At 44.4% G+C, this 24989-nt stretch overlaps 2 protein-coding genes across 6 annotated transcripts; one reads left to right on the plus strand and one right to left on the minus strand.

The window, feature by feature from the left end:
- The first annotated feature begins 116 nt into the window (after positions 1 to 116).
- cd40lg (CD40 ligand) lies at positions 117 to 2351 on the plus strand. Its single transcript, XM_047040423.1, has 5 exons — positions 117 to 411; positions 1035 to 1166; positions 1271 to 1292; positions 1389 to 1469; positions 1567 to 2351. The coding sequence occupies exons 1-5, from the start codon at positions 193 to 195 to the stop codon at positions 1926 to 1928; spliced, it is 816 nt and encodes a 271-aa protein (XP_046896379.1). The 5' UTR covers positions 117 to 192; the 3' UTR covers positions 1929 to 2351.
- A 1293-nt stretch (positions 2352 to 3644) lies between these two features.
- On the minus strand, positions 3645 to 23636 carry arhgef6 (Rac/Cdc42 guanine nucleotide exchange factor (GEF) 6). Of its 5 annotated transcripts, none has more exons than XM_047040056.1 (22): positions 23194 to 23636; positions 21998 to 22081; positions 19874 to 19958; positions 17452 to 17564; positions 17030 to 17234; positions 16834 to 16886; positions 16637 to 16731; positions 16341 to 16436; positions 15965 to 16087; positions 14845 to 14983; positions 14663 to 14722; positions 12958 to 13104; positions 12129 to 12215; positions 11878 to 11959; positions 11290 to 11396; positions 10685 to 10861; positions 9803 to 9823; positions 8437 to 8533; positions 8029 to 8115; positions 7762 to 7861; positions 7500 to 7554; positions 3645 to 6271 (listed from the first exon to the last, which is right to left on the minus strand). In XM_047040056.1, exons 1-22 carry the CDS (start codon positions 23356 to 23358, stop codon positions 6149 to 6151), a joined length of 2301 nt encoding a protein of 766 aa, XP_046896012.1. In that variant the 5' UTR covers positions 23359 to 23636; the 3' UTR covers positions 3645 to 6148. The 5 variants fall into 5 exon arrangements, with proteins under 5 accessions (XP_046896012.1, XP_046895922.1, XP_046896257.1 ...); XM_047039966.1 differs by having other exon boundaries at positions 8437 to 8536; XM_047040301.1 differs by lacking the exon at positions 23194 to 23636 and adding an exon at positions 22222 to 22230 and having other exon boundaries at positions 8437 to 8536.
- Between the last annotated feature and the right edge of the window lie 1353 nt (positions 23637 to 24989).

Genomic DNA, 24989 nt, shown 5'->3' on the forward strand with positions numbered 1-24989 from the left:
TCTATACTGCTAAAATTTTTTACCTAATTTGCCCCATCACCGCACACACGTACACACCCACAGTGTCTCTCTTACATATTCAACAGCTTTCCGGAAGTTGTACAGGTTTGCTGATGCGAGTAGTTATTCACAAGTACATGGGATGCCAAGCCTGCTAGGTCTTAACTCTTGGTACCTCCATCTGTCTCCACCATGATCAACACCTACCAGACCTCCCTACCTCCACCCCCAGTCCCCCCGCGGCTAGGTAGACATCAGACAGCCTCAGCCCCGGTCCCAGTCCTGGCCCCAGTCCTGAGGCTGAAAACAGGGCCCAGCAAGCCAGTTTTCAGGTTTGTGATTGGGGTAGTTGTGCTGCACTTGATCCTGTCCTTTGGTGGATTTGTCTACCTATACCATTCTGGAAACAAGGTAAGAACTTGGATCTTCTTTAATAGAGCACGAACAATATCATCTTTGACATTCAGTGATGTTTTATAGTAGTTTAATTGTAGTTTTTGTGCAGCAACAATAACTTATTGGAATTGTGTAATAACTGTGGAAATTATTATCATATATAATGAAAATATTAACGGGATAATGTTAAGAGCAAAATGAACAAATACTTGTTTTTATATTTGCTTTTATGGTACAGTATATCCATCATATAAGGAAATATTTCATTTGATTGTGTAGTGCAAATGCAATGTGTAATGTTTTTCAAAGAATTCCTGAGTTGCCTGAGTCAAGATAAAACACTAGGAAATCAAACACATTTCTAGAAGTATTGTGAATATTGCGTATTTTTATGAATCTGTTGAAACAGTAGACATGTCTTTAATTCGAAATATTCTCAGCTTCAGAGAAGAAAGTCGAGAGTGCCTCAGTGAAATGAACACATTTCACATGTTTATTTGATACTGGTTGAGAGAGTTTCTTAAAAAAGTCTGAACTTCCTGAAAAGTATGTCCTTATTCACAAGCAGTCATATCTGAAGTTAGTGCCATATGTTCCACAGCAAAACAGTTTACATAAATGTGTTCTTTTGGAATCAGTGGCAGGACACAATCAAGCTCATGTACCAGGATGAGCAGAACCTGCAGAGACTCATCAAGGAGTGTGAGCAGAACATCCGGCCACAGCCAGGCTGCAGACAGATATTGAATGAGTACAATAGAGCGACAAAGGTGAGTGCAGATCTCAAGAAGTATTTTTGGGATCCAAACCAAAAAACTTCTCGGCTTCTAAGCTGTTGATGGTAATGCTTACTCTTTCCATTTCTCCTTCTAAGGATTCCGCAGCTCAAGGAAAAGGTATGTAACATTCTGACTTATTTTTTGCATGTTTTTCTTCCTCCTTTGCTTGATGTTATAGGAAATATCTGATGCATTTTGTTTTCCTTTTGTTAGTGGAGTCTCTCTCTGGGAAAATCTCCTATTATGGCACCATGGCACGCATGATTGCTCTAAAAGCCACAGACACCTCGACATGTAAGAGACCCTTCTAATCACCATACATCTTATAGTTCATGTCAGGGTAGTCTTGACTCAGTTCTTATCAAAAGTCTATATTCATTATTTCCAACAGCCCACTATCTGCTGTGGGACACTGCACACTCTAAGAAGAATAACGTCCAGAACAACTTTGACAAGAACAGACTGATATTGAAGCAGTCTGGAGACTACTTTGTGTTTTCCCGTGTCACCTTCTCCAATTATGGAGCCAAGAATGCGATGGCCCACTTTGTGAAAGTATGGGAGAACGGGAAGTCAGAGAAGGTCCTGATGAAAGCCTACTGCAACCTGGTGACCAGGCCGGGGATGTGCACAGCCTCGCAGGCCGAGGTGGTGAGTCTGAATAAGGGAGACCAGCTCGGTGTGTGGGTAGAGGATCCTAACCTGGTGGACTATGATGAAGACGCCACCATCTTTGGATTATATAAACTGTAGGATGCTCCTCTAGGTGGACGCCATCTGCATTTGCTCTCGTTACATTGTGCACATTCACTGAGAGAATGGACTGGGACTTCTGTCTAACAGACCAGATATTTGTCTGATTGATCGGCAGTCTGGATAGATACAGTCCACAGCTCATTTGTTTTTAAATGGGACTAAGAGAGGACCTGCTAGATGGACCTCCACATGGATCAAAGCAGATCAATTAGGACTAGATTTTTGGATGCATTGATGGATGCATTGATTAGCCATCCCTCGGTGAAACGACTATTTCTTTGAACTGTAATTTATTCTTGTTAGATGAGTGATACCATGACTCACTGCACCAGATTTTTTATATTTTTATATAGTAAGGAAAGTTCAATGATTGTATTTATTATGGTTGATGGTGTGAAGTAAAAAGAAAAATATACGTTTGCAAAGTTGTCAAATCATTTAATCAAATGTTACAGTTTGACACTGTAAATTCTACCAACTATTGTCTATTAGTGACAGGAAAAGCACACACAGACAGGATTTAACACTGGTTTACAGTAAGGGTCTTTTACAGGATTGTGTTTGATGGAAAATGACATGGTGTTTAAAGCCCACTCTTTTACCACAAGATCGTACTTTACCCAGTATTATGTGTAGTTTGTTCAAGACAAGTGTGAAAGTAAAAGGCTGCTTCTTTGGCTTGCTCACACAGTAGGTGATTGTTTCAGTTCATGTCAGTCACAAACCAAAGGTCCTCCGACTTTCACATCCCCCTACCTCCCTCTCCAATGCCTCAAACCTGAACCACAGAGCTAGCGAAACTGAGAAGACAGAAATGTGTTGACAGACAGATAACCCCTGCATTGTTGTCTCACCTGTGCATTAGCAAGGAAGTGCCATGACCTAAAATGTGACTTTAGTAAAGCTTTAAGAACTGAACCCACATCAAATGCATCTCCAAAGGTAATAAACCACAAAAACAAATATCCTCTATGAAGACATATTTAAAATATGGCAGTGATGTTGCATGTGATTTGTCAACAACAGTTATGGAATCAAGGAGTAAGGATCAGAACTCAGATAAATATCATTCCACTTCTAATGACTTGTGACTTATGAGGCTTTATCCTTAGGAGCACTGAGTTCTTTAAGGTCTTCAACCCTGGTTGACCATTCAACCCCTCCACATACATGATCAGGCTTGATAACATCCCATTGATTAGAATCAGGTGTGTGAGCAGGTAAACATCTAAAACCTTGACATTGAGAACAGTGGGTTCTGAGGACCAGGGTTAGAGACCACTGCTTTAGATGACATAAATGAGTGTTCCCTTCCAGTCTGAGGTGTGGAGGGTGTTGTAGGCTGTACTGATCTTTCCTGGGTTAGATCTGTAGTAAGCTGTGGTCTTGAATTACAGTCTGGAAAGTGTGAGTCTTCATTATCAGTGAACACGGCAGCTTTGCAAAGCTGCAGTCTCTTACACACAGGAAGTGCTGCTCTCTACTCATTCATTCCATTCTGAATGTCCCCTGTGAAAAGGCATTAACACAACGAAGTATGAACTTGGTGCAGACGTATCCAGGGTCCAGAGTCGACGTGTCATGGCATTCATATTTCCCAACATGGATATGCTGTGCTGTTAATTAATGTGTTGCTGACTAACACTGGATTAATCTGAAGAAATAACCAAATAAAGTAAGGTTTACATAAAAAACAAGTAATGACAAAGAATCTATAGACAGAAACATTTTATTAAAAGAATGACCATACTGAAAACATGAAAGTACACAGCGTCTAGAAAAAAGGCAGTACAATTCCTTTACCAATGATAATTGCATAGAACAACTTTTGTCATACAATACACACACGTGTTGTTGAGCGGGTGATGGAGTTGTTTCACACCCTCTAAACCCCGCCCCTCTAAGCCCCGCCCCTCTAAGCCCCGCCCCTGTAAGTGCTCACTGAGGCCACTGGACATAGAGGAAATGAGAAGACACTAGGAAAAAATATTTTAAATTCCATGGTAATATTCTCAAGCGATAAAACAGGAACGATTGATACTGGGTTCCATCAGCATTGACATGCAGTCGATTGAACGTTGACAATCAAACCCGGTGTCCTAATATGTGATCCTACCCGACAGATTTTCCTACCTGGACTCACGGCGCATGCACACACCAGGGTTGAGTTAGCCCCGTATCTCTGAACTACAGTAGGACAATCTGACACGGTAAGGCCAATCAACAGAACACCGGGACACATGATACAGTATGCTATACAATCACACAAGCAAGACAACCCAGTGGCAAATGAACATGGGCTGGCTCATTTTGGTTTGGAGGGAGGATATGTGTGTGTGGGTGGGTGTGAGTCATCATTGTGACTGGTATTGCCAAATCCATGCAATTAGATCATGTTTGGGACATACTGGGTCTATCATGCCTGAGCAGCAGTGAAACCTTGGCTAAACAGTAATGCATGCCTGCCTCTACTAGTCGACAGCGCATGCACTAAACCTCCTCTATAGAGGAAGTCCTCGGAGAATGTGAAGGTAGACGTGAGAATAACAGAAGATCCACCAACACTACTCATTATCCTGGCCCAATGACAACACCTGGCTAGTTCCACCTGTCATGTACAAACAACCTTTGCAAACAATCCTTTCAAACATTCCATTCCAGTCTCATCCTTAATCCATATTGACGTTATACACTGGATCAAGAGGCACTTTACCAATAGTCTATAACTGAAACCATCGCTCTTTATTGACAATGAATATGGGGCCATCTTTGTATCAGTTCATAAAGACAGAACTGGAGAGAAACCAGTGTTCGCTTAAAATCTAGAGCAACACTTTATACCAAATGCACTCGGTGGTTCGGCCTCAACCCCCTTTTATTTATAAACTGACACATCCTCCACATCTCACCAATTATCAGGTTACCGGTATGTTTCCGTGTGGTACCGCTAACGACCATTTTTCCATGCTGCTGGTGCTGCACATTAGCCATGTGGGTAGGGCTGAACAAACCGAGTTTATGGCAGAATCTCATAAACCAACACCCACAAGGGCTCCTAGTACCATTTACATCCATATACACACTCTGCACAAAGAAATGTATTATTAAAAATAAATAAGCAATATACTTTCTTCAGCCGCGATAACAAAGCAAAGCCATGAATTATTAGTCAACTGTTATTTGTATATCTTTTCAGTAAGAAAGTATAGGAGACATTATTGCCAATCTTTTTGTCTTTTTTTGCGTGTGTATCCTATACATGATTCACACTTCTAAATGTCTTATCAATATGTTATACATTTATGTACCTGATAGCTTTGGAATACATAGGACTTTCTTGAAATATCACATTTCTAATGCATGATATCATAGAAATACTGTACATCCATGCAGATTGTAAGATACACAGCCTATGTAGAAACCTATGAAGAAACTACTCATATAAGCTTTGTAGCATTTGGTTCTGAGCACCACCCAGACATATGTGATAGTCAAGGCATAGGTCAGACCCATCTGAAATGTACTAAAGCTTTGAGGCCAGCTAAACAGCTTAGAGAAATGTAGTCTCATGTCTAGAAGGTGCATTCAATCAGAAAGAAAAGTTGTAATTACGTCGTGAAAGCCTCTCTTTCCTGACTGTGTAGCAGGGGTGTCCTCAAAAACCACGACAACAAAAACAATACAACATATGAAATCTCAAAGGACTGCTGTAACAGACATGGTCGGGACAGGGGAAGCCCAGTGTCGGCTGAAGGTGTCAAACTCTTCGCTGAACCCAGAGCATCCCCACGTCTGGGACCTAAACATGGCTTCTTACTCCTATTGTGATTCCTATTGAAGCCAGGGGTGCTGACTTACTCTCCGCCTTCTACATGGCTGCTCAATGCTCTGACTGTTCACGGTGCCAGCAGCCATACATATGGACAGGTAAATGAATCCCCAACTATTGGTCCTCTGGGGTTGGTGTCCTGTGGCGCTTCAGAAACACCCATGGTGACAAGGAGGAGTGACGACAACAGGATATGTCCAGCATGTGAAGCCAAGCTTGAAAACCATAATGTCCCAATAGAAGTTTGCCTATTCAGGCTAGTAAGCAGGGCTGAATTGTGGACCATATGGGTGCATTGTCACTCACACACACACACATACACACACTCATCACACACAAACGCACATGATGTTGGGGGGGGGGGGGGGGGGTTACTGCATGGTGATGCTCAGTGGGTGCCGTCCTCCCAGAAACAGTCGTTCTTGCCCTTGGCGAGCTTCTTGACCACCCTCTCCAGCTCCTTACGAGACTTCTGCTCTTCCTCCAGACACTGCTTCATCCACTTGTTCTCCTGCATGATAAGCATGTGTGCACACACACAAACATGTAGTTGGAACACAGAGTATTCCGTTATAGGTTTACTGTACAGTACAGTGTATATCATCACATCCATGTTCAAGCAGTGCCACACACCAGTATATATATATATATATCTATATATAAATTGATGAAGAAAATTACGTCACCCTGCTGAAAATGATGGAGATGGGTTACATTTATGGAACTATCTAATTGAAAAGTGAATGTCTCAATTATTCCTTATATTATACTCTAAGTTGTATTATGGGAAATGTGATGCTAAGCTCTGACTGAGTAAAAACAATAGAGGTGTGAAACGTTGGTTTTAGCAAAGGAAGATAGGGGAGTACCACTCTAAGGAATGCAGAGGCCTAGCCGTAAATTAGAACGTACACATAGGGCCAAGCTGCAGGAAAACTCCTCCAAACCAAGTCCGAAACTGTCACCCAGGTCAGGCCTAGGTCTGTGTCAAGGGGTTTTCTATGTTTATAAAGCACAAGCATCCCATACCAACTAGAAGAAAGTCTAAGATATGTGTGCACCCAACACGAGCCTGGACATGGTCAGATTTATGTAAGGACAGAGATGCCAACGTGACACAACTTCTGTAATCAGAAACCCTAGTATAGGGGCCAATTGGGTGACGAAGCGTAGAAATGGTCATCAACAGAAAGGTACCAATAATGTGAGGATGCATAATGTATCTGTGACCAACAGTGTTGTACCAATAGCAAAAAATGACACAAATAATAGGCAGAAAATACAGTATATAAGAGGACGTTTGGAGGGAACTTGCCAGTCTGCTCTTGGGAGCTTACTCACTTGGATACCTTTTTTACCCTGTGTTGGAATAAACCTTTGCATCAATACTCTGAGTTTCAGTGCATCTGTTGGGACTTAGCCTGATTTTTGACTGGTTTGGACTTGGAATAATTTTCAACGTTGGGACTTAGCCTGATTTTTGACGGGTCAACACTTAGAATAATTTTCATCGTTTGGACTTAGTTTATTTTTCACTTGTCTACACTTGGAATAATTTTCAACCTTTGGACTTAGTTTATTTTTGACTTGTACGGACTTAGGATTTTCCTCACTTCGACACTCTGATTTATTTTCACTATACACGGGAACTGGAATAATTATTTACGACAATATATATCTATATATACATACACACTATATATGCTGGACAGCATTCTCTCTATGACTGACTGTAATACCTTTTTCAACTCATGAACCTCATCCTTTAAAGCGTATACAGCATCAACCAGGCTCCTGCAATAAACAACAAAGGTTAGCAATGATAATGGTATGGAGAACCATGAATCTATTCCTTAATAATCTCAACAGGATTAGTAGATGTTGTAGCGGTAAGCAGCAGCCTCCATGATATCAGATCAATTACAAGGAAGTGGGGTGTTTCCGTGGTGATGTCACTGCTGTGTGGGGCGGGGGTGTTTGGAAGAGGGACTGCAGCCTTACTTCTCCTCGATGACAGTCTGACCGTTGCTCTTCATTTCCTCCACAATGATCTTCTCCTCCTCTGGCAGTAGCACCTGGGGGATGCACTCCTTCCGCACAGCTGCCAAGTGGATAGAGACACGCGTGTAAGTCCCTGCCCAGGATTTCCATCAACTATTAAGTCATACAGTAGTAAATACTGCACCGTAGTTAAAAGTCTTGGGCATATCAAAACGTCGCACACACTTGTGCAGACTATTTTTCTCTCTTATACACACACACACACACCTGTGGTGGTCTGGTGGAGGCTGGCCCCGGTGCAGTAGGCCTCAATCACCTTCAGGATCTGAGCGTCCTCCTCAAGAGCTGCTGTGCCTGTCAATCAAGCACACACAGACCATACTGTACTGTCTCATACTGAACATACTTTACATTCAGACCTTCTACACACGCAAATCAGGTTCAACTCATCAATTAGTTATATTAAATCTATTAAACAATTGGTTTTAGTGTGTAATAATAACAAAATCATAATAATAGTAGTTTAATATTATTCTTGGAAATAATATAACTTTTTGGAGGTTTTCAAACTTTGGAAGTTACATTGATCTGCTAACACCTAGTAGGAATCTCTAGTGTTTGGTTTCCACAGCTCATTCTCATGCAAAGCTTTTCCCAGGGTAACAGCAAACGTACAACTTTTCCTGAACAGGGTGTCGTCGTCAGAATGTTTCCTGTCCGTCTTGCGTTTCGGGAGGAACTTCTTCATGGGTCGTGGGCTCTTACTAGAATCCTGCTTTGAACCATTAGGAAGGAAAGTGCAAAGAGAAATAGAGAAAGAAAGAGAGCGAGCGAGAGACCGAGAGAGAAAAAGTGAGTAAGAGAAAAAGATAGAGGTTAGAAAGTCCACAAAGGCAGAGTCTCAGACACAAACGCATCAACACGGGGAGACTTGGAAAGACATGGTATGCAAGCAGACATTGACACACAATGCCTGTAAACGAATACACACGCAAACAGAAAGACAACAGACATGGGATTTACAATTGCCTTTCCAGACGCCAATCAATTCAGCTTGCGATTAGTCATTTATTCATAGTGTTGTGACGCACTCGAGTGGCCTACGATGTCATCTGGTAAATAAGTCAACCTTTGTCGTTAACGAGTCTAATGCTGAATGGACTAATTAGGTGACTGCATAACTTAGCAGCAATCAGTGCTAAAGTAGCCCTTTTTAAAGCCACCCTCCTCTCACCACCTCTAAATGTAAAATGCTTCTCTCAGTCGGAGGATACCTTGATGGTGGCTTTCTCATTTGAATTGATTGTATCACGGCAAAGGTGCGACTACCTTCTTAAACACCACACTTCAGACTATGAGCGAACAGGATAGTTGCTTTGCAGATGGAGAAAAAGTATGCACGTTTTCTGTTTCTTTACCACATCTAATGCAGCGCAAATCCTTCATAAACCGTCACCCAAATGTCTAATTCTTAGAAAGGACAGGATCATCAACTACTTAGAAGTGCCTCATACGCCAACATTGAAGATCAGTGGGCAGACAATGTGAAGCATGTAGACAAATGCCCATTAAGGTCATGGCCAGAATATTGTACCTATGTATATGTGATAGTGGCACTCAATAGTATTCCCTGTGAGGGAGTGAGGGAAGGGTATTTAGAATGGACGATGATGCTAAGCATGTCTATAAAGGTAGTTCTGAACAATACTTAATGGTACAACCTAAACTTTGTTTTTTGTGAGGGAAAGGTTCAATAATACAGGATGGTCCTTTGTATAAGTCATTCAGCAGGGTTCCTTGAATAGCAACCAAGAGATGTGAGATACACGGAAATGGGCCCCATACAAGAGAACAGAGAGAGGCATACAGGACTACCAAGCGCACAGGAAACCCAACAACTCACAGTGGAGAAGAGTGTGGGGTGAGGGGGTTGCAGAGGAGAACAAATGCAAAAAAAGCCACCAAACGCTACTGTTGAGGCGGGCACACACAGGCACAGATACACACACATACACACAGGGAAAGAAAGAGCTAACCTTACCTTCAAGATATAAGACATCCTCTAAAGATGCCAGTATGAAGAGAGAGAAACAGAGAGAGAGAGAGAGAGAGAGAGAGAGAGACAGAGACAGAGAGAGAGAGACAGAAGGGGAAAATGTGCATGTAAAAATGGTGTGAGAAGGCTTAGGTAGAATGATGTGAACAGTGTGAACAGGGAACACTTCACTAAACTACACCCAACACCCCCCCCCCCCCATACACTTCCCCAAAACAGAGCATGGTGGATCTACAAGAGACAAGAAGAGTAGAATGAAAAGAGAGTGAGAGAAAAGGTGGAGAAAGAGCGGTCATCACATGCAATCCTCAGAGTCCAGATGGAACACCCAGCAGCCCACTGACTGCTTTCACCTCGCGGAGCCAGGACAACTGCAGCTTATTCCAGGGTTGCAGTTATTACCCAACGTTAATATCCTCTGTCAAGTTTATTCAAATGAACTGCAGTAGTTTGTTCCTGTGTGTCACCATTGTGTGGTGTGTGTGTTACTGTTATGTAGTGTGGTTCTTTGAGTGCCATTGATTTCCAGTTTCCAGCAATTATTAGTGCAGCATCAGCAAATAATCAAAATTCACTATAAGCTGACTGGGTCAAACCAAACGCTGCCATGGAATTCTGCAGAAGCCTGGCCTGGTAGACCCATTCGTCTCTGACGGGCAAGACAGCCAGCCGTTTACTGGAACAGATGCACAGACGAGGCCAGTAGAGCCATCCTCTTTTCCGCACCCTCCTAGGTGAGCTGTTTGCTGAGAGTTTGACCACTCATATGCAGAAACTACTACCCACACACATACAAGCTCTGAGTTGGGGTTTTCCAAACGCTTGTGTCAAAAACACAGTGAGAAGTGTGATTCTGTGTTTTCTCACCTCCTTGTAGCCCAGCGCAGCAGAAGGTTTGAGGGGGGGGGCGGGGCGCAGGCAGCTGAGCGACCAGGGCTTGGTGGTCCTAGGGGCCTCCAGGGGTCCTCGGACGGCCGACGTTGGCGGGCTGAAGTTGGGGAGGTGGGTGGGGGTGCCCACTATGCTGAGAGGCTTACCCTCATTCTACCCAAGACAGAAACACAGCAACAGGAAGGAACCGAAATAGTTCAAGTTCAAGTATTTTATTGTCAGATACAAACAAACACACAGAACCACACAGGGTCAGACTGGGCACTAAAACTCTTTGGACAAGACAACGCAAAGCAACCTGGCACAACATGACAGGCAAGTACTCAAATAAGAGTCGTGAACACGGCTAATACGGCTGCTCAAAAGGTGCTATAAGCATGTTAGCAGCTCTAACACATGTCAACACATGCCCTGACATCTTAGCTGAATGTCTGTATGACTCAAAACACCCGCTTTGAGACCCACCATATATTTCACTGGAAAGAAAGAAAAAGCAAGAAATGGAGAGAGAGAGTGAGAGAGCACAAGAGAGAGACAGGGAGCTAGAGAGACAGGCAGACAGGAGATGCTGAAGGTGCTACCTTTAAGATGATGCTCCCCCCCTTGGTGAAGGGCTGCAGGTGCTCCAGCCACTCTTGCAACTCGTGTGGGTTACTGCAGAGCACGGTGGTGCGCTCCATCATGCTCCCTGTGACACACACACACACACAAACACGACAAACACACACACACGACAAACACACACGCACGACAAACACAGACCATCTTCACTCCCAATCACCTGAGGCCCACATGCAACAGGTACTGCGGTCTGACCTAATTTGGTCGCGCAAACTGGCAGTTCAAAGCTGAACGACAAAATACTGTGTTCTTTTAATGATTGGCAGTCAGACAGCCAGCCTCAACTCAAAGCTGTGTGGAGAGTAGGCTAAAGGAAAGTTCATCAGCTCAGAGCTTCAATGCAGTATCTAATCACAATGACACAGAGGGGGCACTGACATTGTCAGGGTCTGCTTTACTGTGAGTAACAGCCGGTGTCTCCCCAGACAGTGCTACTGGCAGAGCAGAAGGGCGCCAATGATGAATGAAGATTGGCATAACTGCTTTTCTATTTGCACCCACCAGCCCACCAGAGAGCACCCAGCTAAGTCCCAGCTCTGGAGACGCACCTGTGATGTCGAAGGCGAAGTGGCCGGTTTCTATGTCCTCTGCCCTGCTGCTCACAGTGGTGCCTGTCAGAGGAAGCTTTCCCTGAGGCACAGAGGGAGAGAGAGAGACAGATAAAGGAGAGGTGAATCTATAGAAGTGTAGAGGAGTCTGAGGCCAGGGTCAGGTTGAATGTCTGTCGGTCTGTGTGTGTTTGTGTGTGTGTTTGTGTGAGTGTGGTTGTGTGTGTGTGGTTGGGGGCCGGCAGACTCACTTGGTATATAAAGCCACTCATTCGTGGACTGGCAGACAGCATAACCAGCACATTGGGGAACAGCATGAGGTAGCGCTCCTCTTTGTCCTGAAGGGCACACACACACACAAGCAACAAATCAGCAACCATCCGTGACTACAACAGAAGATGTAGGTGTTGTTTTTATCTTGATGCTGGTGGTGAACTAGGAATTAGTAACCAGATGGGACCAGTTGGGCTGACAACTACTAGGTTTCCTTTCACGAGTCTACTGAAAGCGTACATTGACTTGTAAGAGAACAGCCAGAGCCTCCAGCCCACACCTTCAGAGACACGGCAGAAGAGACGGGCTGCGGGGGAGCTCTGCTCTAGACTGACATGTGGGCTATTAGGGATCCAGCTCCCACAGCTAATGCTGATTATTTTCTGATTTACATAACCCACATGCTCATTAGTGAGAGAGAAGGGGCTGTAGTGAAATGGAAAGTTAAGTAGATGGATGATATCTCAAGTGAAAAACGAATCTTGTTTCCAAGTCATTTACAGTTTGTCACCGGGAAAGCCTATGACAGAGGTGGTGAGTTGATGAACACATTGCCAGGTAGAACCTGGATGAGCCTGGAGAAAGACCTTGGAGCACAACTGAGAGCAGGCACCAGCCCTGAGGACGAGCCATCATTCAACCACACAACAGGAGAGGAATCGGCAATAACCTTCATTTCTGAGCCTCATGTTATTAAAGAGAGCAGAAGGCCCACAGATCTAACCCTGACCGCAACCATGAAGCGAAATACACGCCGACTGGAGGTGAAGATCCTTCAATGCTTCCTGTTGTTCTAAATGCCCTCACCTCATTGGCTCCGGTCTGCATGTGGACTTGGGACATGTAGGCCACACTGCCCAGGGTCCTCATGCTGTCGCCCTCCCAGCCTCTCACTGGCTCCGATAGGATCTGGAGCTCCAGGTTCTTCCTCCTGCGCAGGTCCTGGCAATGGGTCTGAGATAAGGGGCGGGCGGGGGGAAGAGAGTCAGGCAGGAGGGAGAGAGGAGTCGGGGGGGGGGGGGGGGGGAAGGGCAGGAGGAAAGAGAGTCTCAAGTGTTTGTTCAAAGTGGTGTGTTTGGAATTCAGCTGCAGGGGTGCGGCCCCCAAAATGTCTTAATTGTGTGTATGTCCTTTGGTAGGATGAGTGAAGCTAGTCTTGTTTGTTCCAACCAAACAGGTGTGACATGGTGCATGGTTTACATGGAAAGGCCAACGTTCCATTCAGACGCTTGAGGAACATGCCGGGTTGAGCAACACAGAGCTATTGTCAGGGAGCAGAAAGGGGCTCCCCCACTCTCTCACTCCAAAAAATGACAACGCATCTGAGTTCTATTTTTGCTTCATTCCGACAAAAATAAGTATGTAGTTGGTGAGGCGCAGGTTGTACAAATAAGTTAACCTTTGGGAACATTCAACCCATCCCACACACTCTTCACATACCGTGCACCTCGTTCCCCCCCCCCCCCCCCCCCCCCCCCCCCCCCCATATGTGTCTTTCTCCCTTTCACATTTGCACACTCAGTTAGAGGGTTTCGTGAGTCACCCCTTTCCTCCTCCCCTACAACGTCCTGACTGTGGAAACAACAGCATTACATCTCATCTTGACTTGCACTCCCGATTCCACTCATGCTGTCACTCCACACCTACTGCTCTAGGCCACACGTGATTCCCTCGCTTCCGACGGGTGGATGTGAGGTGAGGAGATTAGGTGAGGGTCACGTTACCCCTACATGCACCTTGAACTACGAACCAGTCATACAGAAAAGAATAGGGTGGATCTAACAGTGTTAGGTCACCTCCTTATCCGACAAGTCTATAGGTGCACTGCTTGTTTATGTAGGCCAGTGAGGAAGATTGGAACTGATGGCTGGTCTATGTAGGTTTGTTGTGGAATCAGGACCAATACCTCACGCCACAAAAACAGTTTCTTCCCTTCAGCTGTTGGCCTCTTCAACAAGGCCAAGGGTCCACACTGACTCTAATGACTTCCTACTTAAAACACACTGCATTACAAAATTGTATCTTGTACATTTGTATTTTTTGTAATATTTGTACTTGTTGTATTTTTATATTGTAAATTACGGCAACTTATATTTTATTTTATTGTACATTTTATTTAATTCTAACTCCACTTAGTACTGCTAGTTTATGAACCCTTAGTATAGATATATTAAATGTTAGGTTCCTATATGTTTATTGTATGCACCTTCCTGCCAAAGCAAATTCCTTGTCTGTGCAAACTTTAATGGCGATTTTCTGATTCTGAATCAGTTGATCTGCCAAGATCTTACCTGTACTACAGTGTCTTTTTTTGGACCGCATTTCAAAGCAATGCACGGACACATTTTTTTTACATAAATAAAGACAAAAAGAGCTGTGAAAAGTGTATCACTGCTGCACAGTAAACTATCGATATGTGGCCCAAAGCATTTTGAGGATGTCCACTGTGCAAACAGGTTTGCAAACACACTCGTATGAGAAGGAGGGGTTCCACAGATGTTCTGAGACTCACCACCAGGTTCTTGAAAGCCGTTGTGGCCTTCAGGATGTCACCGTAGTCTGGGTGGGCCCCCTGCAGGACAGGAACACGCATCTGATCATTATGCAACCCATGATCTGTTACCGAGGGAATGCTGGTCTGGGGTTGGCCAGCGGAAGACTGGAAGAAGGCAGCGATGGGTGAACGAGACCTACCTCCACGTGTCTCTCCAGCTCCTGCAGGAGAGTGGGGTACTTGTCCAGCCTCATGAAGGGCTTACTCAGGCTGGTGGTCAGGGTGAGGATGCCTGGGACACTGGCCCCCTGACTCTCCATGAACTTGTCCAGCTCCTCGCTGTCACACACACACACATAGGGTTGGACAAGAAGTTTGATTTCTAACTAGGAATTCATAAGTTTCTATTTTAAACCGATTCTCGTTTACTTGAGGAAAGGAAAGGAAACACACATCTTGCAACATAGTCAGTAAACAAATATAGGTTCAGTTACTCGGCTCCAAACCAATGTAGCTTGAAGAGGCTACCCAAACATGCAGGATGTGTCTAACAAAGGCGTATGAAACATGCAAAGTAAGTTACTGTGAATTCTAAAGGGCCTCATGTGCCCCAACTTAACCGCAACTACATATCCTGATATCCTGTCAGCGTACTTCCTGTGTGTGTATATAAGTGTGTGCGTGTATATATATATGTGTGTGTGTGTGTGTTTTGAGTGTGAGAGACTTTCACTATTGTTCACTTTTTTCTACACTTCATTGTTCATATCACAGAACAAACAAAGACTTACAATTCAGGGGAAAGGCCCCAAAAAGTGCTAGTGTTGCTAGTATATGCTAGTTGTCATATAAATGTGCAATTTATGTTGCGCAACAGCTGTGGATTCACATCAAGCTCCCCACCACTAACTCATGAGCAGAGCACCCATGTGACCTCCAGAGAGGAGGTGAGAGACGCCCCAAAGCTGAAGATCAGATGCAGGTTTCCAAGGATAATTTACAGATCTTTCCCCCTCACCCAACTAGTAAGACAGAACCAGGCAACATCTGGCCACGTTCAGAGAAAGCCTAGTGCCACCTAGTGGCTCTTTGAGTTATGACAGGTGAAAGTGAGGCTTTCAATAACACTTAGAAGAGAAACTCTGAGTGCATGAGACATGATCATTCATCTTAGCTGCAGCGTACAGAACTGATTGCCATATAGGGTTAGGCTACATCTGAGGCTAACGGCATTATCGTCTGTGCTGGCCAGCTAGCCCAGTGCATTAGGACCCAGGGTCAGCCTGGCCTGTGTGCGGGGGGAGCGGGTGTGAGGCAGACCTGTGGTCGGTGAGCACGCAGACGGCAGAAGGGTGGCTGGAGCAGTAGGATAGGTACAGGGTCCTGATCTGACACATCAGGTTCAGGTAGCAGCTTGCCACTCGCTGCTGCCCCTCTGGAACCCTGGGGGGGAGGGGGAATAAGAGACACAAAAAGATACCATTTGAGCTTTGTGTAAAATGTGATGAATTCATGCCTACTCGCCACTAGAGGGAGCAACAACTAAAGTAGTAAAAGGTCCCTAAACAACTTGCAAATCCCCCATGCCATCACGCAACAGAGCCTACCAATCAGCAGTGGGTATTTGTCATTGTCTCCCCACACACACACACACACACACACACACACACACACACACACACACACACACACTTACTTGGTGCACTCCTCCAGAGCCACACACAGGCCCTGCTGGAAGGTGAGCACGTCCTCCAGGTTCCCACACAGGCTGGCGCTGTCCGCACTGCTCACCCTGGACAACACACAGGCCACAGGCTCACTGACTACATCAGGTACTCACATGAAAAACACCCACAAGAAACATCACTGTTTACGTGGAAACCTATCATGGCCGTTCTGTGAAAGATGATTCGACACAGCCGACAGCAGGTTGATTGCTGATTTCCAGTTTGGCCGTTGAGTTCCTATTCAGCTCTTATTGTCCTGTCTTACTTGTCGCTGGCCAGTAGGGGGCGCAGGTAGCAGCTCAGCACCGTCTGCAGCTCCTTCACAAACTCACGCTCATGCTCCAGGATGTCCTGCACCACCTGCAACGGAAACTCACAGCGTCCATAACGCCATCCAGCAGACACAGATAGGTGCAGTGCTGTGAGGTCTGTCTCGGTGTCCTGATCTGGGCGCTTGCTCACCACACTGTAGTAGTTCTTGGTCAGCTGGGTCCCCTTTGGAGACAAGGGCTTCTCTGTGGATGGGGAGGACGGAAGGGCGTCAGGCTGATGTGGTAACCGATATCACATTTACACCCGGCCTAAAGCTATTATAGTTTATATAGTGTAACTTTTGTGGGGGAGGGTGCATTTTGGAATGGGGGGGGGGGTTACTTACCAGATGGCTTGACCTCTCGGACGTAGTTGCTAGGGAACCAGCCATTGCGGCCGTTGAGCGAGCCCTCCCACCAGCCGCCCTCCTCCTGGCGCATCACACAAATGAGGTCACCCTTGTTGAACGACAGCTCGTCCTCGTTGTTCTGCTTGAAGTTGAAGCGCGCCTTCACCATCAGGTGGCCGCCCCCACCGTTCTCTGACATCTCCTGATTGGATGAGGGGTGGCTCGGGTTTAGTGACCCAACAAAAGCAGGGACGTGTTCTTGAGTGCGCTTCTGTGTGTGTTGAATATGTTTGTTTGCGCCTGTTTGTTTGCGTACGTTTACATGTGTATTTGACATGTTTGTGTTATAGATGTAGGTGTGTTTTGCTGGTTTATTTTGTGTGTGTGTGTGTGTGTGTGCGGGTGTGGTGATTCCTTACCGCTGGTTTGGACTGTCTACGCAGGGATCTGGACTTGGAGAGTGTGTGTGAGGAGCTGGACTGACTAGCAGTGGGAGCACCGCCCTGTGGACATGACCTCTCGGCGCCACAGTCTGTTTACACACACACACACACACACGGAATTTAGAAACGAGCAAAGCATGGCGAACGCAAAAAACAGATATACCTCAATAGGTTACAAAATGCCATTTCTCTCTATCACACACATGGCTCTGGGAGGGAGGCGACACAGAGGAGAGTGCTGGAGCAGAGAGCGCTGAGAGCTAGCGCTTTGTGGATGACGATGCATCAGGCCCGGTACTCTACTCAGCCCTGGGGACAGAGGCAGCACAGACGTCTGCATCACCGCATCCTCTCCCCTCCCCTTCCCCGGTCTCCTTGTCCTGACCCGGCTCAGCTACACAGTCTGCCACACGACATCAGAGAACCATTGATGTAGATCGTAAGTGTAACGATAGCTAGTCATTCAGATTTCCGGCATTCGATACATAGAGAGCCTGACAGGAAAAGACTGAGTTCCTCTTCACAGAGAGGACAGAGCCAGACCAGAGCAGCCGCATGCTGGCCTGCTACCTGACTGCTCGCCAGACAGCTGGCTTCTCGTCTCACAAGACTGTCTGGCAGATGCAGAGACACACACACACAAAACACAGGCACACATTCCCCCAACACACACGTAGCCACGCTACGTTACATATCTGTCTGTTTCCAATCCCATTTACTACCACAGTCCAGACGGACCTGGAACACATGAGTATAATCTGTGAGAATCAGGCATGACAAGAAGTCTGAATATCAGGAATTCTGAAGAAAATATTCACAACCCAACTCCATGAGAACTGAAGTTTAGGATACTATTGAATCTTTTTCCAGCGAACTGGGGGGAGACATGTAGGGAAAACAGGATTAACACCTCACCACCTAATCTGACTATCACCAGAGTGGATCATTTTAGGGCTATTTATACATTCGGATAAATACCATGTAAAAAGCCGGATTAGCAACATCTATCCTGTTAGTGCCCCTGGCATGGGGCTGCACTGGGAGGGGCTGATGGACACTGAAGATTGGCAGTGAAGCAACACCAACCTGACCAGACAAGAACCAGTCAGACAGACCTCTATTCTGGGGGAGATGTCCTACTGAAACCAGCAGTTAAGTGTGTGAACAGGAGTGTTGTCTAAGTGTTCATCTGTGAGGTGACGAGGTCTCCTGACTCCACATGGCTCCAGTCTTCACATGCCCAGACAAGTCCTGCAGCCTGAGGCACAGACACACACACACACTCACACACACACACACCCCAAAACTGGAGAGACAGGCACAAAAATGCAGACCCAAAAAAGAGAGAGACACACACACACAAACAAACACACAGTACTAAAGGCTGTCAGCTGATCTTGAGCTGAAACACGGAGGAGCCTCCTCACTGATCACATTAGAGAGCGTGTGACTTAATCCACCTCCAATCGACAGCAGCTCACTTTCGAAAGGCTGTCGAAATGGCTTCTGGCCCGTTCCAGCTCCATTTGATTTGAATATCAAGCGCAGAGCAGAGGACATTACAGGCAATCCTTCTGGTCTTCAAGCTGTGGCACGCAGCATCCATGCCGTCTGTGCCTGTGATGGCTTGTTTAAAGGCAACATCCCGTTGATCCATGTGACGACTGATAGTCATGCTATTGCTTTTCTGAAAGTCTTTACACTTTAAAGACAGAAAGGCTCTCTCTTTTAACTGGTGTTCACACAAGCAGGGTAAATGAGACAGACTGAATGGCATTCTGGCATAGCTATCATTCTGACTTTACATCCTGAACTGTTCCTGATGACCATGGAGTCTGTATAAACAACATTCACTGCTTAGAAGACAGTGCAGCACAGGCTCTCCAGCTATTAGCACAAAGTCTTCTTCGTATCCAGTGAAGTGTTCTCCTCTGTGATGGAGAGGAGGAGGGGAGCAGCAACATGCGGGTCAGGAGACACCTCGCCATGGCTGACCATCAGAGAATATGGCGCCTTGCGGGAGGGGAGCACGGACACGGCTAGACCAGCTGCCCCACAACAGCACATACAGGATTATTTGTGATTCACAAGGGCTCTAAAGCACAGGCAGCCTTAACTCAAAATGACACACACACACACGCATGTTTTGCACCCCTTGCACACACAAACACGGCCCTGTGTAGGGTTTGTCAACTTAGGTGCCTAAACTATGCATTAGGAGCTTTTGGGCTCTGTGTACGTTTACCATGTAACTGTGAAATGACAGCACTTAGAGAGCTCATTAGATACTTTCCACCGTGTACGGGAAAAGAAGGAGGAGAAGTTAGTCAGGTAAACACAGCTCTAAGATAAAGACATTCAGGACACACACCGGAGAGAAGGACTGTAATTCTCTTACCTTGGGTGGCAAAGTTGACCGCCAGCAAAGTGGTCAGGACCTTGCCGAAATTCTGTCCAGTGTACAAGCACTCTGGTTCAAAGCCCTGGTCAAAGACAAAGACACCTCAGTGTAAAAAAAAAAAAAAAAAAACTAAAAAAAGAAACAACATCAGAGGAAAAGAGGAAAAACCCTCACATGACTGTGGTAAACAACAACATGATAAGTAGGTCAAATATCACTGGCAGAGAATGGCTTTATCTGATAACAGTGATGCTGCTTACAGGCTATAAAGAGACCCTGTCCCTAGTGCAGAAACCCAAACAGCACACAATGGGATGTGACTACTTCAAACAAGACGAGTGATAATGGCAGTCATGTAGAATGTGACCCATATTTTGCGACCTAGTGGTTTTGTGATGAAACGGGTGCCCTTCGTTCCTCATCGCCCATTCCAAGAACACGCAATGTTTGTGTGCTTTCTGTCTCTCAGTCTCAGACAGCTATCGCCTTACCCAAGTCAGATAAGGTTTCACTTTTTAAATAAAACATCTTAAATATAGAGTTTAGGCAGCAAGACACAGGGCATGCTCTGTGTATCTCCCCCCTCAGTGCTAAAGCAACTGTGAACCCTTCTCTAGGCAATCTACAGGCCCTAACTCATTTTGACAAGGCTTTAAAGACACATTTAGCCATATGTTAAGTATGTCACAATCAAAAACAGGACACAGGCTATTCATGGCTGAGACACCTTGGGACCATATATAAAACTATTACTATAACTTTACTCCAACTATTAATATACAATTTGACAGTGACTTTCACATCCATCTGGATGTTATGTCATGTCAAGGACAATGACAGAGTTCGGTAGTTATGATCCTTGCCATGAATCACTGGTCTTACACTATATCTCTACTGTAAAAAAATAAGATACTGTAGACTTTGCCACTTAACACGGTCAACAACTGGACTGCAATTTGAACCGTTGAGCGGCGTCTTCCCCTATTCAGCATCCTGGAGCAGAAGTGAAAGCTGTGTGACTGGCCCCTTTGTCCAGTCACATGACGTGCCAGCAGCATGTGCATAATTTGGTTGTGGCAGAAAAAAAAACGTTTCTAAAAACAGAGACAGATCGTTTATACCAATCACATCACTGACCATGACATGGGCAGGGCTGAGAGCTGCAGTGGTGGCTTGGAAAATACCCTGGATGACAAATTCAACTGTGGCTCTCCAAACCCCTGAAGCAAAGGGTCTAATTAGGGCTAAGAAGTAGGATGGTGAATGGAAGCAGAAAGGACCTCCCAAGGTAACTGGTCAGGCCAGACAGTATACCTACTAGGCTTGCAGAGACTCAGGCTGATTCGATTGGTCTTTTTTTTACCAACTTATGTGATTGTAAACCAAAACAGACTATTTAAAAAGTTGGGGAAAAAGTGAACATCCAGCGCAGCAGCAAAAGTAAAGGGAACAGCACAGAGAATGAGCTTCCTTTCTACACGTATCACTTTAAACAACACTCATTCTGTCTTAGATAGCTTGTGCCTAAGTGGATGCAAAATATGACTCTGCATCCACTGGTACAGTACACATGCTGCTTTCACTCTCACTTCATTGTGACAGGCGCATGTAGGATTAGGAATGGACTGACTTTGTAATTTTCTGTGATCCAAATGCCCACTGGAGAAAAATCCTAGACAGCAAGGCCACATTTTAAACAGAGGCAGCAATCAACAGTGTGAGTGCATCTGTACACGTATATCTGTCTGTCTGTGTTTAGAGGGAGAGACTGACAGCACTGTTGCTTGTGAGAGCAGCCCACTCCACATGGCATAGATGTACATGTGACCAAAACATATGCTTGCAGATATCAATTTGTGCTGAAACAATACTTAACTCCAGGACACCTATTTGACCAGCAATGTCAATGTCCTGAAATGAGTATGTCCTGAGCTTGATAATGTCTCCATTCATATAAGCCTTGCTATTAATAAAGAATAGCCTACATGTCGGTTATTGAAACATTGTTAACATGAACCCAGACAAATTAAAGGACACGAGTGGTTGAGTAAAGAAAATCAACAGCCTTTCAATGTAAGTGTGATAAAACAACAGCTACGGTATAATTTAATAGCCACTTACCTCTACTTTCAAGGACGTACATCCCTTCAAAAACTCTCGAATATTGGCGATGCAGTCCGCTTCGTTTCTTGGGTCTTGGCAGTACTAAAGACAGGGGCATGAAATAAATATATAAAAACACACCTTCAAGATCTCAACGATTTGAGTGGTAAAGACATTCGAATAAGATGATCTTTGTATTTTATACGACTCAATAAGCAAAAGGAAACAAAGTAGCAATTTACTGTAGTATCCTTTTGAATGTTGGTGGCTTTACAGTTTACAAAGTAACTGGATTCTTCCTACGTTTCTCCTTCATGCAAACATAAACCCACCTCTGGCTGAAGGGGGCGGTCGCACCAGGAAGCAAAACTCGAAGAGGAAGTGACGATTAGTTCTCTCGCTTTACAATAAGTTTAGTTAGACAAATTGACTGAACGAAGTAGTATAATTACATCGGCTCACCGTAGGCATGTTCTTAGAATCTTCGTACATAAGCACTTATGGGCAGCAAATATCTTGATGATTCCTAATATGTTTTAAAGCTTCTATTTATGTCTACTTAAAAGCATATTTTTCTGTTTAGTAGAACCAAAAATTGTTTTGACACTATCACATTTATTTAGGCTATCATACCCTTTCCATGGGTATAGGCTACTGGTATGATGGTGCACGTGGACCTGTGCAAACTGGTCATATTTGTTATATGCGTGCCAACTAGCGTTACAACTCATAATGACCTATCATTTACAAAATATATGGTCTTGCTCTATCCAATATCAAACGACATTAAACGTCTGATCTTGTGTGAACAGCTCAAATGAATGCATAACTGCATGTTATGTTCATGCATCTATAAGAATGCGGAACATTGTTTTCACTTTACAGGAAGTCAGAAAACAATTCAGCGTTAGAAGTTTCATAACAACATAGGCTACAACATAATCATTTATCCTACTGTATAATCAACCCTTTACCGTAACTTTAAGTTCATAGTGTGGAGATAAACTATGTTTTACGAGTTATTCTAAAGTAATATATGGAACACAATAAGGAAGCTTTCTTCAGTGAGAAACTCAACCCCTCCCTAACTACAGAGGCGTCGCCACTCGCCAGATAGAAAGCCTCCCATTTCACGACTGTTAACTGCTTGATAAAATTTAAGATTTCTTCATCATCACCGTTACTCATCGATGTTTTGCAGCTACTTACGATACCTTAGAAACAGAGCCCGGTAGAAGCCGCTCCATGAGCTTGCACAAAACGACCCCATCTTTCAGCGATGTTTTCAAGAAATCCTCTGGGTCCGCTATGTTCTTTTTGGGGGAATTAAGCACCCCAAATGATATCAGCCACGTTACCGTCTGCTCCTCTGGATTCATTGCTCCTCCAACTGTGCGTCTTGACTTAGCATTTCCAGCATGTAAAAATGGCAAGTTGAACAACTCACTATCAATATGCTACCCACATCCGTACATCACACTTCTGCTTGAGGAAAAAACGTCGTTAGTACGAGTTTACCCCTACCGGCTAACAGGCACTGTAGCAAGACCTAAAAGTAATACATTGGATTCCATCATGAATGAACACTACTGTGAATATAACTGTCCGATTATTGTACATGGAAGCACACAACAACATCGGAAACTGACAATGAACTTATCAGATAAACCTCACCATATTAGGTAATGGAAACATTCCAGGCTCTAGATTATGAAAAAGTCTAAACAGGCTACGACTCTCCACCTACTGTACGTGTGCTGTAAACAAGAGTCTTATGTCCTAACACAAGTTATTTCCATTTATTACAACTCAAAAGGTAAATAAAAGTAGCCTCCAAAAAATGTCACATTATCATATGATAATCGTATTTATTTTATAAACAGGGAAATAAGAATTACTTAATATAGTTCAAATCATTTTATTGGTAATAGGTAAAAGTCATTAAGTGTATTTTCACAGGCTGGGCCCTGTCCACATCCAGCAGCCTGCCACTCCGTTTTTCCATAGGTAGCCGTGCCAACACAAGTTCGCCAAAGGAATCTGTAGTACAGTGAAGATGTAGAACAAAAATCAAATGTGTACTTCCCCATACGTATCCAGATTCTGCATCTACACATTTTTCTATGTCAATATATATTTAGTAGTTGAGAACGTACCTGCTAAGATTCACTCTGTAATGAAAACTGGTCCATCATCTTGAGGACAATCACAATGCCAGGAAATGGTTTCATAAAGCTGTTCAACCTGCAAAAGGAGTCATGAAATTAATATTCTGCAGTTTCTTTGACTTGGTATTGTCATGAAAATAATCCACTAAGTAACTTTTCCTTTGCAACGGTCCCGTTTGATAATTGGTTTTAAGCTCCTGAGTTTCCAGTTTGGCTGTTAGGATGTTGCTGCTCTCCCAGTGGTCTCCATGTGTTAGAAAAGGCATGCTTTTGACAAGCTTGGACTTGGGCTCTTAACTTGATACAATCGATTAAAAACAAGTGTCTTTAACTATTCTGGACATAGGAAATTGCCATTTGTTAAATACTTGGGATAGAGTTGGAAAAACAAACAAAAAAAAAAAGTATCCAGGAAAAAGGATCTCCATCCGCGACTGCTCAGTTGACCATAAGGAATAACTTAACTTATCTTGGTTGAAAAGAGATTCAAATCCTTAGGATTCTGCAAATGAAATTCAGTTGCTGACATGGAACTACCCTTAATATAGCCAAATACAAGTAAGGATTGTGATTGTCCCTGGGGCACTCTTCTCGTACACCAGCCTTTAGAACCGAGATTGCAATGACAAACTCACTTATAGACGAGAAACAAAAAGGTTTGCTTTGCTTACCAGCTGTTGGCTATCAGTCGGGTAGAAAGACTTGCATTTGGTTGTTGCGTCTTTGGTTAGGTCGTTGCAAGTTTGTCTTATGGTGACGGATCCATTTTCACTGAGGGAGAACTATACTGATTGTTTGGGAAAGTGACAGGTGACATTCGCCTTGTTCTCTTGTAACAGGAT

The sequence above is a fragment of the Hypomesus transpacificus genome, chromosome 1 (genome assembly GCF_021917145.1).
Source record: "Hypomesus transpacificus isolate Combined female chromosome 1, fHypTra1, whole genome shotgun sequence".
In the NCBI taxonomy this organism is placed as follows: Eukaryota; Metazoa; Chordata; class Actinopteri; order Osmeriformes; family Osmeridae; genus Hypomesus; species Hypomesus transpacificus.